The sequence below is a fragment of the Leuresthes tenuis genome, unplaced genomic scaffold, assembly GCF_036924035.1.
Source record: "Leuresthes tenuis unplaced genomic scaffold, fLeuTen1.0.hap1 SCAF_2, whole genome shotgun sequence".
In the NCBI taxonomy this organism is placed as follows: domain Eukaryota; kingdom Metazoa; phylum Chordata; class Actinopteri; order Atheriniformes; family Atherinopsidae; genus Leuresthes; species Leuresthes tenuis.
This window is the reverse complement of record NW_027325356.1, coordinates 22095657-22112085: the sequence shown is the minus strand read 5'-3', so window position 1 is coordinate 22112085 and position 16429 is coordinate 22095657. Positions and strand designations below refer to the sequence as shown.

Below are 16429 nucleotides of genomic sequence, written 5' to 3'. Positions count from 1 at the left end.
TAGGTGTCAGGAAGGAAGTAGATGGAGGCGCATGGAAATGATCTATGATGTGGTGATGGTATCGCATTTTAACAGCTTTTTCTGATTGCAAAGCTGATCTCATCGCTCCCTGCATGGTGTGGAGTGTCCACCATGAAATGATGCCCTCAAGATATGGTTATATGGAAATACTTGTTGTTTCTCAATGATATGAATTTTATAATGTCTTAGGAGCACAGTGCAGACAAGTTGCTTGCATTTTCGGTTTGTAAATCAAAGGTTGGTTTATGGTTCAGGAATGTTCACATTATAGCAGGTTGTAGACTTAACAACAGTCTGACAGTTTGAGCCATTTGTAGATTAATAATATATTTTTTTCTAAATCACTTTTATGTAAAATTGAACCCAATGTCCAATATTGAATGTTACAAAATTTGAGATGTTGTATTGTTTTCTGAAACATATGGACTGATTTTGAATTTGATGGCGGCATGACTTAAAAAAAAAAAAAAGAAATGGAAGAAGGCCACCTCTACCACTGTGAAGCATCGTCTCTTCTTTGGGGAACTGTTGAAAGGAAAGTGTTTTCCTACTCTTGCTTCACTTTGGATTTAAGATGCCCAAAAGTTCAAGACTTCCTTTGTTTGTTTCATAAAGCACTACATGTTTTCATTGGGTGACAGTTTTGGACTGTTTACCACCTGGAGTTTTGTACCTATGGCGCTGTAATACATGCTGAACGTGGTTTGGTCTTGTCTTTTTAATCAAACCCCTCCCTAAAAAAAGACACTATTTGGATAGAAGTATGTTGTATGTCCCAAAACCTGTGTGTATCATTCAGCATTAATGGTGCCTTCACAGATGTGACCTGTGCCATGTGTACTAATGTCCCATTGTACCATCATGGATGCTGGCTTTTGAATTACATCCTGATAAAAAGCCAGATGGTCTCAGGGTGTCTGTAATTACTCTGAGAAATTTCATATTTAGATTTCTCAGACATCAGGAAAATGTTTCATATTGCCTGAGTCCATCTTGGATGCGCTCATGCTGAGAGAACGTTTGGGTTGTTTTTTAATGTAGCTTTTTGACTTATATATATATTTATACAATAGTGAACTGTAAACTGTGTTTAAAATGTTTTTTTAAGGGAATAATTTATTTCAAGCAGCACAAGTGCCCAAAGATCAATTAGGTCATTGACTATTACTGTTCTGTCTCGTTCCACAGGTACAGAGAATTTTTAATGATATTTACCATAGAAGATGAAATTCCCAGATTCTTTGTAATTCTACTTTGAGAAATATTATTTCCAAAATGTTGTACTGGCTGTTCAAAGTTTCAAAGAAGACTAGCTCCTATCTTTACTTGTGAAAAACTCAGCCTCCCTGAAATTTCATACACAGTCATGTTATTAACCTGTTGCTAGTTGATTTCATTAGTTATGGAATTGTTAACCAAATTATTTTTTTAAGCATCCCACAACTTCTCTTGACTTCAGTTTCCGTGTCATCAAAGTTACTGTCATCAAACTCAAAATGAACACATATTTTTTCAGAAACAAACGCTTAGTTTTGCATTTTAAGTGTTTTTAGTCATATCAGTTTAAACACTGATTTTATGTCTCAGGCATAATTAAGAATTTCTCACTTATATCACTTGTAACATTTGATCCTCTCAGTACCTGACATAGCTGATGTGTCTATTTAACCATTTTCTGTTTTTTATTTACACTGACTTTTCTATCTCTTCTGTTTTATTTATTTTTTTCTTCATCCCTGGTTGAGTGGAATAAGGTGCAGGTCACTTCCTTCTAATATGTACCAATAATTCATGATATCAGGTCATAATGTATACTATAGTTATTATGTTTTGTTAAGCGCAGTTTCTGAACATTTTAACAGGCATTGTTCTTATCACATTTATCCTATTTATCCACACTCTCTCCATGTTAACTAGATCTTTTAAACCTTTCTGCTTGTTTTACTTCTTTATCACATCTGTGACTGCTGCTCTCACCTGTCTTACTTGTCTCTGTCTCTCTCCGGCTGCAGTGACCTAGACAGAGACTTTTGGAATAACAATGACAGCAGTAATGTGCAGCAGAGGTGGAGCTCCTACCCGCCCAAGGAGTTCCTCTTAAACATGTCTCCCTATGCTCCCTATGGAGACCCTCGCCTCACGCCCAAGTGAGTGTCAGTCATGGCTGGTAAGGGACCCCTCTGTCTGGGCAGGGCTGTAATGAACAGGGGCTTCTGTACAACTTGGAAAACGCTGTGTGACTGGTTAGAAAAATGATATGGGACATTACTGGCAGTGTAATGATTTGGTTTCCACAGTAAATTGATGAATTTAGTCAAGTGTTTCGCTGTTTGTGCCTCAGAAATAATACAAGAATATTCCAGCCGAAATACAAAGGTTGATCAATATATCACTTTGAGCAGTCAAAAGGACACATTAATAGTCTAAAAGGGGGCAGAAAATCTAATTTTTTAAAGCTGCCTCGCCACTTATCTTTTAACAGAAGTGTCCGCTCATCTCTGGTAATCCTCATGTTTCTGCATTCGGGCATAAGGTGGTGTTTAGTATGCACTGCTGGCCATGCAGCACCTGCTAGAGATGTGCAGCAGCATCCTCTAATATTGCTGTGATTCCGAGGACCGTCCTAACACTGACAGAAACACGACTGTCTTTCAGATGATTGCTTTTAGATTGTTTCTATCTGCCAAGAACTGCTCCAAATTCTCTCAGTAATTTCAGAAAGTCACAGGTGTTGACTTTGTTAGTTTTCTGAAATTACTGAGAGAATAAAAACTATGAGCCCCCTCTATTGATCCCTATCTTTATGCTAAAGTAAAAACCTCACACAGAGACTAACAAATAGGGAAAGTAACTTTTGCACAGCGTACAGGGTGTACAATTGAAAATGTTTGACAGCCCTATTGCCTACAGCCCTGCTAGCCTCACCAAACCCTCTTTGCCTCTCACCTGTAGCCCATGGAGTGTTACCATGGAGACTGACAACCCTCAGAGCAGATTTAACTGTTTTTGCATGAACATTTTCCTCATTGATACAGACAAGCCTCTCAACTTCAGGTATTCAAATCTACTTCTTAGGATACTCTAATAGACTTGACCTTATTATACTGAATATAAGCAAATACATTCTCCCCAGAGGGTTGACTGTTGTTGACTTTCTTTTAAAGGTTTAAAGTAATGGGATACTCTGAAAGAAAAGCTTGACATTTAAAGAAGTATGCTTGTTTGCCTTCTGGAAGAGAGTTAGAAGAGATGATCAACACCACTCTCTTATATAATAGCAGATCATTTTTACAGAAAGACTTGAGAAAACTAAGCCTCCCGAGCTTGGCACCATTCAAAGAAGACAAACTCCATCTACCAGCACCTAAAGCTCTCCAGTGAACATACTATATCTTTTTTATTTATTTACAATACCTGTCCAAATGTTGGACATCTTTACCCATTAATTTTGAATTAGTAGGTGTATACAAACTTTCAACTAGTAGATTGTTCCATTTTACCACCAAAACTTGCTTCCAGCAAGAAAGTTTAGAGGCTGGCTAAAGACCTCAGACTCTTAGTGATGTTCTTTGAGCCCTTCTGAGGCAGTTTGTGGGGCACTACTGTCCTACTGAGAAAGGCTGCCATGTTGTGGCTGGGTGGTGTACTTCATGGCTGGGAAATTTGTCACAGAGACTATAGAACAGGCTTGTCTAACAGAACAACGCAGTGTCACATCAGAAAATGTAACAGCTGTATTGCTACATCGTCACTATTAAGGCTCAATACTTGTGAATTAACTACAGTTTGAAGACTCACTGCAAAATTTGCCAGAACAAAATTGTGACATTTCTATCAAAACTGTCATTGAAATATCTGTTTCTACTTTAAACATGCTCAAAAACACTTACTAATATGTTATAAAGGCGGCATGACCATGGCCACATAATGCAGGCTAAAGGGTCTGTGCCTAATTGAAGGATTGTTGCTCCTTGATTAAAGACTAAAATGATTGTTTTTGTGTTGGCAGATGGACTTTGTTACCTCTCAATAGCTTTTTCGTTATGTTGTCAACAGGGCCAAGTCTCACTAGCAGCTGGATGTAGTTTCATAATTTGTAATTTCATTTAAATTTCATTTGATCTTCTACTCTAGTTCTCCACCAGAAAACAAACATGCATTTTCATGTCCAGCTGTTTTTTTTACAGGGGTGGGTTTTTTACTGTTTGTTACTGCTGTGTGTGTATCTTTGTTCCTGTATCTGTGTGCAAAGTGTTTATGTGTTTTTCCCATTTCACCTCTTCCTCTGCTCGCTCTGTTTTCTGCTTGTTGTCACTACTCCCACTATAGCTCATAGTACTCTAAGTGCTGTAAGACTGCCTGATAGCCCTCCTGAGCCCTAGTGTGCTGAGCCCTAGTCCAAAAATAGTAACTCTGTCTCCTTTGTGTACAGCAGAGCAATTAAGTGTTTGGATTTAAAATGTCTGCTTCATATCACCTCCGCTCCATCATTTAGATACAGTTTACACTGAGGCACTGAAGCACCAAGTGAACCTGTTCTTTCTTATCTTCTCTAATTACAACTCACTTGACTCTTTCAAAACCACCAGGTGATCAATTATTCTATCTGGGCAGTGATGTTGAAAATACGGTAAATTCAGTGAACAGCTGTGATTACGGCTTTTGTTGTGATTGCTCTGGATTGTGTTATTGACATAAGTGTTGTTTTGAGTGGCATTTATGAGGCTCGTAGTGGTGTCATGTCCAAAATGTGATTCACCAGATCAGTTTTCTGTTCCTCCCTACTCTCAAAATGCAACAGTGGGCTTTGTGCAAAACACCAAATGTGTTTTTTAAATTTCAAATATTTCTCTCAGGGGCAGCTTATGGGACATTTTAAAAACTATTGCAGTCATAGATGACATGTCAGAACATGTTTATGCATTCCATCTTTAAAAAACATATTAGAGATAACAATGAATGTATAATTAGACACCTCATCCACAGTTCATTCCTGCTGATGCCAGAAATATGCCAAGTTGCTGTCGAAACTTGTGACGCAGTCTTTGCATGGATGAAAGCGACAAAACCTCAGCCTTTGGCAAATCAGCAGTAGTGTTCCGGTTACCTGATAATGGTTGTATTGTAATAGAAGGAGTACCTACTTATTGTTGTGTGCTTCACCTGCTGCTTGTACTTAATAACTCATCATAACTTTACATCAACCAGGTCTTCATCTCCTCCTCTGAGACACTGAAGATGGTGAACAATATTTAGATAAATAACTGTACTCTGAAATATGGATACATCCGGGCTGATTATGAATAATTTAACCACCTCTGTCCGAACGCCTTTCCTCAGTTGCATCATTTTTCCTAAAACAGCTCGAAATCACATTACTCACAATGTCACCTCCTTAAAGAAGGCTCAGCTATTAGAGTAATGGTGCATTTGGAAGAAACATATTTGCATTTAAAAGCTGTCAGTTGGACAGATTTTTAAGAGATTACAAAATGTTACAAAGTTGGGATTAAATTGTGGTGAATCACAATTAACCATTTATGGGATTAATTGCAAAATAATTTTTTATTTGTTTGACAGCTTTAGTAAAAATGGTAAAGAGAAATATAAAATGTGAAAGATGAATGTAATAATTAACGTACGGCAGAATTTTCAGGAGGTTGACGGTAATGTGGAAACTTACACAAACACACCCCGCTGTTCAGTGAAAAATGAATTTTTTTTTTTTTAACGACATTTTACTACATTTACTATATTTAATGTGTAAATGCTGGTGTTGTTTTGCAGCTGTGTGTTTTGTGGTTTGTCTGCTCTCTAAAGTTCTTGTACTGAAGTCAGCGCTCTGTTTGTATCTGTCTCTGTTAAGTCCAGGTCAGCCGGGGTGGGTTTGCAGCATGTGGGAGAACTTTTGAATTGGATTCTGAAATACTGTTTTTTGCAGGCGATACTTGAGGTGATGTGAAACATTTTATACAGACACATTAGATTTAAGAGCTGCAGGTGTGTGAGATACAGATAGTAGGGTTCTGTTCTCAAAAATCAGTCTTAAAATCAGATGATAATGCATCTGCATCATTACTCAGCTGTGAAGTCCACTGCAACGAGCCAGCAGGTCGATCATTGCTGTCCTCTTGAGGGAAGTGAAATAGGTCAATTTCTCACTTTTTAAAATGGATTGAAGGGGACTGTGCAGCTGCAATGTGTAGCAAAAGTCTACCAGTGATAACATGTCCACAGTCTACACTATAATCTGCGTGAACTAGGTATTGAAAAGTTATTTTAGTGTTGTTTAAAGTGTGTAAAATTGCTTTGAATGGAGCAATTGGGTCTATTTTGTTTCATTTGAGACAATTGTGTCCTCCAGGTTCCTGAAAGTGTGACTCAGAAAATTAGTTTTGAAACTTGTGGCTGGAATGAGTCACATGAAATGTGTTACTCACCGGTTAAGCTGACTTTACTGATGTCACTTTTACTCTCTGGCCCTGTACGTTTGTGCGTCTGTCTCTCGTCGATCCTCCATTTCTTGTATCCTCTCTTGATTCTTTCTTCCCGTCCGTCCGTGTTTCTTTGTCTACGATTTCCCTCCATTCCTGCCAGTGGGGCTGTGGATAAGGGTGGGCAGGGCGGTGCTGGGCCCTCACCAGGGACCAGCGACAGCGGGGGTGGCGCTTGCTCTGGTACAGGGGCGGGGCCAAGTCGCAGTGACAGCATTCGAAGCATGGTGACGGGGGGCAGCAAGGCTGGGCGCTGGCAGACGGTCCAGAGCCACATGCAGGCCGGAGGCCTTCGGTTTAGCAAGTGAGTGGAGCATGGTGACATGGGTAAAGCATGAGGGGCTTCTATGGGCACCACAGCAGCATGGTGTGCATATCATGGAAGTGAGTTTGTAAAGGTATCATGAATGGAACTCCTGCATGCACTCTGAACGATGAATATGAAGCTATTTTTGACAGTGTGCTGGTGAAGAAAAAAAGAAGGCAGCATAAAAAAGGAGTTGTCTGTTTTGCATAACCTACCTGTGGTGAATTCGTAACTGCTGAAGTCTCTGTCTTGTCTGCAGACAGGTTTTTTATTCATTAACAAATAACATTTTTAAACTGCATGCCAACCAGCTGATGTCTCAGATGAAAATAAAACCACACAGTCATATTGATCCTCTGCAGTCTTCAATTTACTATGACACTTTAGAGAATCTCAAACAAAACAAATGCTTTCAGAAAGAGTCTTTTTTCTCATCAATGGTAACAGCTTGTTAAACTCTAAATGTGCTGCTGCACCAATAGCAGAAAGTGTGTTTCATCAGGCCAGTGATACAAATGATTCAAACCAAAGCCAAACTGTATTGTCTACGCCTGTAATTATCATGGGCTGATTGTGTAATCACTTTATTATAGTGTCTCAAAGTGGGAGAGATTATTTTGGGTAATTTGGATATTTTGAGTTTAATGGTCTCCTCCTGTGTTACTTGAATCAAAGTTTTAGCACTTCTCTTTATTGTTAACATTGATTCTATAGTATAAAGAAAAACAAAATGGGGATGCATAATGTAAAAGACTCTTTTCCAAATCTATAAATTATTGTGACACAATTAAAGCAAAATCATTTATGCCTCCAACTGACTGCTGTTATACAGCAAACTAACTTTAGACCCTACAGGCATAAACCACAGACCTATTGTTTGTTGTCATTAGAGTCAGATCTCCAACAAATCTGAGCATCACTAGCATAGAAAGGTCAGACATCGTGATCAACTTTAAATCATCATCATTATATTTGCTCAATATATGAGCTGGATGTGGAAAAACTTCTTGTTTTTAATCAAAATCAATAACACAGAGGAAATGAATTGCTGTATATAACTTCTCTGGAGGTAAATTGTAGCCTAAGTGCTAATTCCTCAGCCAGGGAAAGGTGATGGTAACAGATGGATGAGGTTTAGGTAATGAAATGTAGTACTTAGTAAGGAAAGTTGCGCAAAATAGAGGTAAAAAACGTGAACTGAATACAGGTTTAACCAAAGAAAATAAGACAAAATAAAATGTCTAATCTAAAAAGAAAAAGCAAATAAAAGACTGTGCTCCCTACACATACTTACACATGAATAATACTCCTACTCCTCATAAATCTAATCAAAGAGCACAGCCCGGCCTAGTTCCAGGCAGGTCAAGCAGCTTCCTCAAAGTTAAAAGTGAACAAACTTTAACAAGAACAACAGAACAGTAGTCTGCCGTACAGCCACAGCCATTGAAATTATACAAAGAGTCTATTTAACAAGAGGCACAATGGCAACCAAAGAGTGAAATTGAAAATAAGCTACACAGGTAACTGCATGCACATGGAAGCACAGGTCAGGATCTGTAGGACCCAGTTAATCAGTCCTTTGTAAAGAGTTCCTTGAACTGATAGCAAGATGCAATATAAAGTCTTGACAAAGACATGCAGTAGAGTTTAGTGCAGAAGCTTCATAATATGTCATTTTCCTATTAATTTGTTGTTATCCAGCTCTTTATTCAATTTGATGCCTCACACTATTACTGTGTCTCAAGTATGGTACAACCGACTGATTAAAAACCAGATAACAAAACTGACTTCAGAAATTATATTTTGCTATTGGCCAGAATGAAGACATACATTTCTACCACAAGTAATGAATAATTTATAGATGTGTGGATGAAATAATTGAATAATTTGACGATGAAGAGCTCAACAAACACTAGCAACACAGGTGAAAACACAGATGAAAAGGCAAAATACAAGTAAACCAAGCAGCAGTATAACAATGTATGTACATAATTTAGCACTCATTTGTTTTCTCTGGTAGGAATGCAGAGCGCTGAGCATGTGTTTGTGTTTTTATGTCTTTAGTTTGTGATGATTTGCATGTTTACTTCAGATACATTGTGCTAAGCTCTTATTTTTGAAGGTTTATTTTTTTTGGTAAATCTTCTAAGGACATGGTATGTTCCTTTTTAACTACTTGGCAATAAAATATTTACACTCCAGCTTAAACCCAGTTATTATGTTGTACTGTTCTTCCTTCCTGTCACTCATCTGTCTCGTTCTCTTCCCACTCCTCCTTTTAGGTCTACTTGCATTTCCATTTCTCCTCCGGAATTGGTTTCTATTTTGGGGCTTTTACCTCTCCTCCTCTCTCTCTCCACCTCTCTCATACTCCCTTCTCACTCTTCACTCGCTATTTTTCTTTTTTTTTGTGCTCTTCTTGTTTTTCACCCTCCTCAATTTCCCTTAATTACAAAATCATTCAAGGTTTAGAGTCATCTTAATTGACTTTCAAGCAAGAAGAAATGTGAAAATAACCCTCCAAGTCAGTAATAGGATTGAGCAGATAAAGAGGCTCATACTCAGAGTATTTGAATGACTGTGGCTAGCGCTATATAGATACATACAGAAGACAGCAAAGATGTACAGTATCTGAAGGGACAAGTGGATAAAGCAATCAAGGAAATCACTGTGAGGAAATGACTCTTTGTTGGAAGGCCATTGAATTTTTCAAATGAGTAAACTCTATGTCAGATTTATGATACTGGACAGACTGGCAAAATTTATTAGCTCATGGACTGGCTCCCAGATGTCTGGCTTAATGTCACCATCAATCCAGCCCAATGTATTGATTTATCATGATGTCAGTTATGATAACATGACTGTTAAACCCAGAAATAATGTGCAATATAGAGCTTGTCAGCTGACCTTTTTAGTTATTCCTCATATTGATTATACCATAGCTGCTGTGTTTAGTTTGTGTGCTCAGATGTTCATATAGCAATGATCTCTTTGCATGGATTTGTTGCTGCGTTTTCTTGAATTTTCCCTCTCTTTGACTAACTTTTCACGTGTCTTTGTCTGATTTCACCTCAGGAACATTCTGTGGAGTAAAACGTTTTTTCACAAGTGAAACAAACTGTTCATACACTTTCTAAAGTGTGTTTAATTACGGGGACATGAATTACATAACATGAATGCCTTAATCCAGTCACTGAATTTCAAACAATAAGAGCAAATGTCAGAGCATTTACCTACACCTTGTTTGATATAGCTTCTTGAGCCATGTGCACACTGTGTAATTTTGGACTGCACCAGATGAAAGATGACTTGAGTGAAAGGTGGCAACATCTTTAGTTATGCTTTTTAAAATGGTGACAAATGGAGTAGATAGACTAATGTTCAGTATTTCAACAAAGAGGAAAATCCAGTTGAGTTGTGTAAGCAGAAGCCTTATTTGTATGATCTGTGCAGCCTTTCCACTGAAGCCCAATTCATGGTTGCCAGGAGAGACTGCAGGAGAATCGCCACTATCTGCACCCCTACAGCACTTCTTAAAAGGGCTGTAGACCGATTATATTTGCAAGCATGGAAGGCTTCAGAGCAGTTGACCCAAGATGATTAGATTTTAGATAACATTGCTAAATGCTCACAGTTTGTAGGTGCCTTTAAAGGAGCAGTCTGTAGGATACAAAATGACGTTTCATGGTGAATTTGTTATATCGCATGTTATATTGCATCTCTAACAACAGATCTTCTATTACTGCACGCAAGAACCTTTTTTTTTATCAATTCAAACCAATATTTTGTTTATGGAAGAAGATTAATTGAGCCAGCTCCAAATGTAAGTTCACTGGGCTATCAAATATAAAAAGCAATAAATAAATGAATAGATAATTAAATTATTTTATAGTGAATGAAGAAGATGATAGATAGACAGACAGATAGATAGATAGATAGATAGATAGATAGATAGATAGATAGATAGATAGATAGATAGATAGATAGATAGATAGATAGATAGATAGATAGATAGATAGATAGATAGATAGATAGATAGATAGATAGATAGATAGATAGATAGATAGATAGATAGATAGATAGATAGATAGATAGATAGATAGATAGATAGATAGATAGATAGATAGATAGATAGATAGATGGATGCTTGTTTCCAGGTGCTTGTGTCCCAGCTCTCCAATAGAGTTAGAGCAGAGTTAATACCGAAGAGCTCAGCTAACACATATCAAGTCCAGGCAGTAAATCCTCCCTCACAGCATTAGCTCCAGACAGAGCTGTTTAGCACAAGCTTACAGTCATCAGGCAGGGCAGTGATTGAGGGGAGGATAAGGGGTGAAGCAGTTTTACAGGATTGTAAGAGAAGCAGACCAATAATTAGAGAGCAGATTTAAAGTGCAGTGATTGAAGGTGGCGTGGAGATGGAGTGATGTGAGGAATGATGGTGGGGAAAAGATTAATTGACAGGGGAGATACAGAAAGCTGACTTCAAAAGCTCAAAGGTAAAAGAAGGGTGGAAAGGGAAAACTGTGAGCACAAAAAAGAGCTTAATGGTAAATTGAAGGAAACAGGCAAAAAGGTAGAAGTAGGTCAAGGCTAATTGGGGAGAAAGATAACATACAGAAACAAAATGGGGTTGAAGATGGAGACCCAGATTAAGTGATAGCGATACTTATACTTCAGCTTGAATTTAAATTCACTCCAGCATAGGTTTGTTTTGCAGGGCCACTCAGACATTCATACACTTTCACACAGCTGTTATCATCCAGACGTTTGACAGTCCTCTAAGCTTTGTGACAACTCTGTTCTTTCTCTCTCCTTTCCCTTGTTGTTGTCCCTTTCTTGAATTCTCACTGCAAACATTGTGTTCTGACATTTCAATCAGTCCTGTATTTACATATGGCTCTGCCATTTTTATTCTCGCCAACTTCCTTTTGATATCAACATAAAAATGTGTTACCGATTTTATTTCAACTTTCGTCTGTTATACTTTCATGTTATAACTACCTGGCCTGTAATGCACATCATCTCTAACTCTAATATCTACCTTGTTGTATCCATCTTCTTCGTCTATGCTCCTACGTATCCCCTCAGTTTTGGGGACACCTCTCTCTCGTCTGCCTCCACCCTGGAGCACATCCCATCCTCAGCTGTGGCGCGCCCTCGACCCCTGGTCCGGCAGCAGAGCCTCCAACAGCCCCTCACTCACCAGCCCCCTCCGGGTCCCAACGACCCCCCGGTCACTTCACAGAGTCTGGGCCAGCTACACACGGGTCCAGGCGGCGGGGGCCACCGTGGGGGCCCGCGGGGGGTCCGGGGGAGTCCGGCTGGAGCTTCCCGGTGTCGAGGAGTCGGGGCTGGACGATCACGGTCAAATCCAGGCAGCTGGGACCACATGATGGAGCAGATCCGCAACAGAGGTCTGGACGTCAAGTCGTTCTTGTAAGTGTCATGAAGTTTTCTGCTCTGTAAGATAAGATAAGATAAGAAAAGTTTCTTATGGGAAAATTTACTCATGTAAAAGTATAAGAGAGCTACCTGCAAAATGTACCGATGGTATCAAAAGTGTATTAGATAAGTGTGTATAGACATGGTCCCTTCATAGCAGCATGTTGGTTGTAACCAGGATGATTCTCGTCTCCCGTAGCCAAGATGATTTAAAGAAAAGAATTTCAAGAATGCTGCTCTAAAGGGGCAATCAGTCAAGGTAAATCAGTAGTCCACATTCAGTAAGCTGAATTTGACTTGTTCTACATAATGATGATGTTTTAAGTGTCTGATCAAGTCTTTAATTCCTATAGTTTTTGTGGTTGTTTACTTATGGCTTATAAATCATTGAACATCTCGATCTATCATTGTTGCACTTTTTAGACTGTTGCCCACGTCTCACATTCAGTTGCAGATAGAGATCTATGTTAACTGTCATGCACCAAGGAAGGCTCCTTTGGGAAGAAAAAAAAAGCTCTCCTTGTAGCTTGTAGCTCTCCTAATGTAAGTTTGGAAAGAGGGGTTTCTAAACTCTTATTTATTCAGTAGCAATAGCAATGTGTTTATCACATTTGAGAGAAAGACACGTAGTATTTAACATCTGTTTAGACAGGAAATACAAATCTGTTTACAGGGTCACAGTTTTCTAACTTGTCGTGTTGCCATAAAATTTCATTTCATCATGCCAAATGCTCAGTTGGTGGATGAAAGCAGCTGAAAATATAACTTTTATACATTTTACATACAAGTTAACTGAACATTCACTGTTATACTCTTTAGCATGTAATGGCATCGACAGTATCAGCGTATTTGTTATCAAATCGAGACTTCATTACCATCACAATATCTAAAATGAGAAGGGGCGAACGGAAAGATTTGTCAGTCCTTTTGTAATTAAGTTATATTTTTCTCATAAAAAAACTTAATTTTGTCAAAAACCTTTTTGTACAGCCAAGCACACTGTATTGCAATAAATAAATTGGTGGTGCATGAAAGCAGCTGAAAATATTGACACGTAATCAGACACAACAGCAGCAGCAGCTGAAGCTCTAATTTCAAAATTAGATTGTTGTCTCTCATTGACTTGGCTCAGACGCTGTGAGAAAAAGTATTTTAACCTACACTGCGCAGGATTTCACATGAAATAACGGTTAAATATGTTTGCTGGTGACTGTAGGTGCTACAGGCAACTATTGGAAGGAAAACCATGGAATAGTACAGGTTGAACAGTCCTGGTTTTTCTGCACTCAGTGACACATTCTGATGGATTACTCTAAAAAACTGATCAACTTCAAATTCACCCGCAGCTGCTATGTGTGCCAGTGTGTTAAAGTGACTGCTGTAAGTCACGGCTTGTGTCATGTTGAAAGTGATGTGCATTATGTTACAAAGCATGACCGACAATAAAATTACCCAAATTTTACAGAAAAGCCCCAGGAGTTGCCCTCAGATTAATGGAAAGCAGTGCATGTCTGAAAGGGGGTTATAACACCAAATACAGCGCCGATCAAATTTATACATCATAATGCTTCGCGTCATGCTTACACCAAGGCATACAATCTCATGCTAACATATCAGCGATAAAGTTTGTCACTTCCAGTTAAAAAGACACAGCTTGTCACCCTCATCCCAAGTTTTGTGACACAAACTATTTTCTGATCTATTCTCTACTGAATAGGGGAGCTGCTGGTGTGTAAAGGTCTCTGATTGTTTGAATTACAGAGTGCAGAGAACTCCCCTCCTCTGTTTGACTTGAACGATAGATTATAGATGATGTGCTCAACAACGCAGCCTCATACCTTCCTCCCCTCTTGACCATAAGCACACACATTCATAACCACAGCTTTTCACTGTACTGTCTTCCCATTAACATTGCCTGCAGGCCAGTGGCCTCCCTGCCTGTGTAAATCATCATTAAAGTAAGACTAGTCTCATATATAGGGAGGTGGCATTGCCCATAGTCCCGATCTTTATGAATCTCCCAGGATCAGACACATCAGTTGTTGACCCTGCAGGAAATGGGAATATCATGCATTTGTGATCAGTGGGGTATGAACAGCTAAATGCAGCAGCGTCACTTCCACTTGCATCCTGTGCCACCTCGCCTTCATTTCAGATCAATAGACCTGCTGTAGGTGGTAATGATTTCAGCGTCCTTTAGCTGGAGTGCCTGCGTCTTTTTCCGTCATCTATACAAATCCGTTCAGCTCATCGATGAGCGTCATGTTGTTGCTGTTTACATATCCCCGGTGGGCTCCTGTCTCTCGAGCTCTAATGTGTTCATCTTGTTGTCAATATTGCCTCTACAAACTGTGTCTTGTTAGAGAAGAAATGCACCATAATAAGCACATGGATGGAAAAATGTGTTATTCACAGAGATGAGAGGAAGAAGATCTGAAGAAAATAAGGAGAAAAAAAAATCAAAAGAAGATGACAAGATTCACTTTGGAAAATCTTTTGATCCTCTTGATATTTACTCATACCTCTTCTGTGCACAGCTCATTGTGTATTCATTTCTGCCATACTGCTTGGTTCATCACTGAAGGATTTAGATATTTACAATTTGAGATAAGTTTTGATTTTTCTTTCTTATTAATTTTTGTCTCACATCACAGTTTCTGAAGCTCTGCAAATAAAAAGCAAGTTAGTTGGCAACTAATTCCTAGAGTAAAAGAATAATTAGATTAAAACTTTTACCGCCCTCAGTAACACTCCCTCTTTACCCTGACACATGTCTATTTACTGTTTTTTTTATATATATGCTGGAAGACCCATCATGAGTGAAACAAGCACCTCCACCATAGCTTTGCATTTCCACTGTGTAACTGCAGTGAACCAGTGACAAAATCAAAGATTCAAACAGCCACAGTTTCACACATAACAAACCTCAAGGATTGATCCTGTTTCTTTATCAAATGGCTCTAACTCTTCCAGGTGGCAAAAGTATAAGGCCATCTTCACACTAGGAGCATGGCATGCACATTGTGAACAACATAATTTGCATTTTGGCTCCCATGTTTACATATGAGGGCATTCACACCAGCTGTGTGACACATATCTCAGCTGCGACTACATCTCCCTGAGATGTAAAACATTTGTTGACTGTTGTATTTGCCACAGATACAGTACAGCCTTATTCATGGAACTGAAAGGAAACACCAATCACAGATAATACAGCAGTATAGAGTCACACTGATGAGCAAAGCAGAAGAAAAGAAAAATATTTACACCATCTGATGAGATGCAAAGCCTCCCAAGAGGTTTTAATCCACTAAAATGAAACCTTTGATTTGTTTTGGGATCTCTTGATTTACAAATAAGACACACTTTTAATGTTGAGTGGTGGGGCAGTAGAGGGAGGGGCTAACTTTTACGTTCCTTTATTCTCAAATACTAAACTAGACAAAGATGTAGATTTGTATACAAGGCATTTTTAGGTAATAAAGGAATCATTTTCATGTAAAGAAACTTCTAAAGATGTAATTTAGGTAAATGAAATGCATGTTGAGGAATTTAAATAGTGCCTGGATAATGACTTGTTGTAATGATGGTCCTTGGACCCGCACAGTATGTGAGAGACTGTATGGATTATATTAGAATATGGCAGAGGCACCGAAGAAATAATAGAAGCAAGAATAGCGCACAACATGTGCCTCAATGTGGGTTGTTGTTTGTGACTGTTACTTACAATATTAGTTGTGGGAAAATATTCATTTGTCAAGGCCACCAATTCATGGTGCAGCACACATTAGTAAAAGGCAATTTGAATGGCTGCAGGCATGTTTACAGAGACAATAACGGCTGAAAATCAACTTCTTATGGTTCTTTGTTGCTGTTTTTTATAGAACAACTCGATTTCCACGGTTTTCTTTTTATTGTTTCTGCTTTGCATATCATTTCACTTGCTTCTATTGTTCTCTTAAACCATACACGTTTGGGGTTTTGCTTTTCTATTTCAACTATTTTTGTTCAAACTGATAGTGATAAAACCACAGAGTTCACAACAGGTCTGCTTAGGATGCTTGGTGTAATTCAAACATGACTACCACACAGTAACTCCAGTGGACTGAAAAAGGAACACACACTAATTGCTTTATAAAACAGGACACACTGTAATGACGAA

General features: G+C 38.6%; 1 protein-coding gene across 4 annotated transcripts in view; it reads left to right on the top strand.

Moving 5' to 3' along the window:
- The window catches only part of syt7b (synaptotagmin VIIb), a 112853-nt gene that overhangs the window by 66649 nt on the left and 29775 nt on the right, over nt 1–16429 (top strand). For 2 of the 4 annotated variants that reach the window (XM_072380671.1, XM_072380670.1), the window contains exons 4-6: nt 2034–2168; nt 6619–6819; nt 11914–12261. In XM_072380671.1, the coding sequence (XP_072236772.1) occupies nt 2034–2168; nt 6619–6819; nt 11914–12261 (684 nt within the window). Of the gene's footprint in view, nt 1–2; nt 1776–2033; nt 2169–6618; nt 6820–11913; nt 12262–16429 lie in introns of those variants that run through there. The other 2 variants (XM_072380673.1, XM_072380672.1) reach the window with 2 other exon arrangements.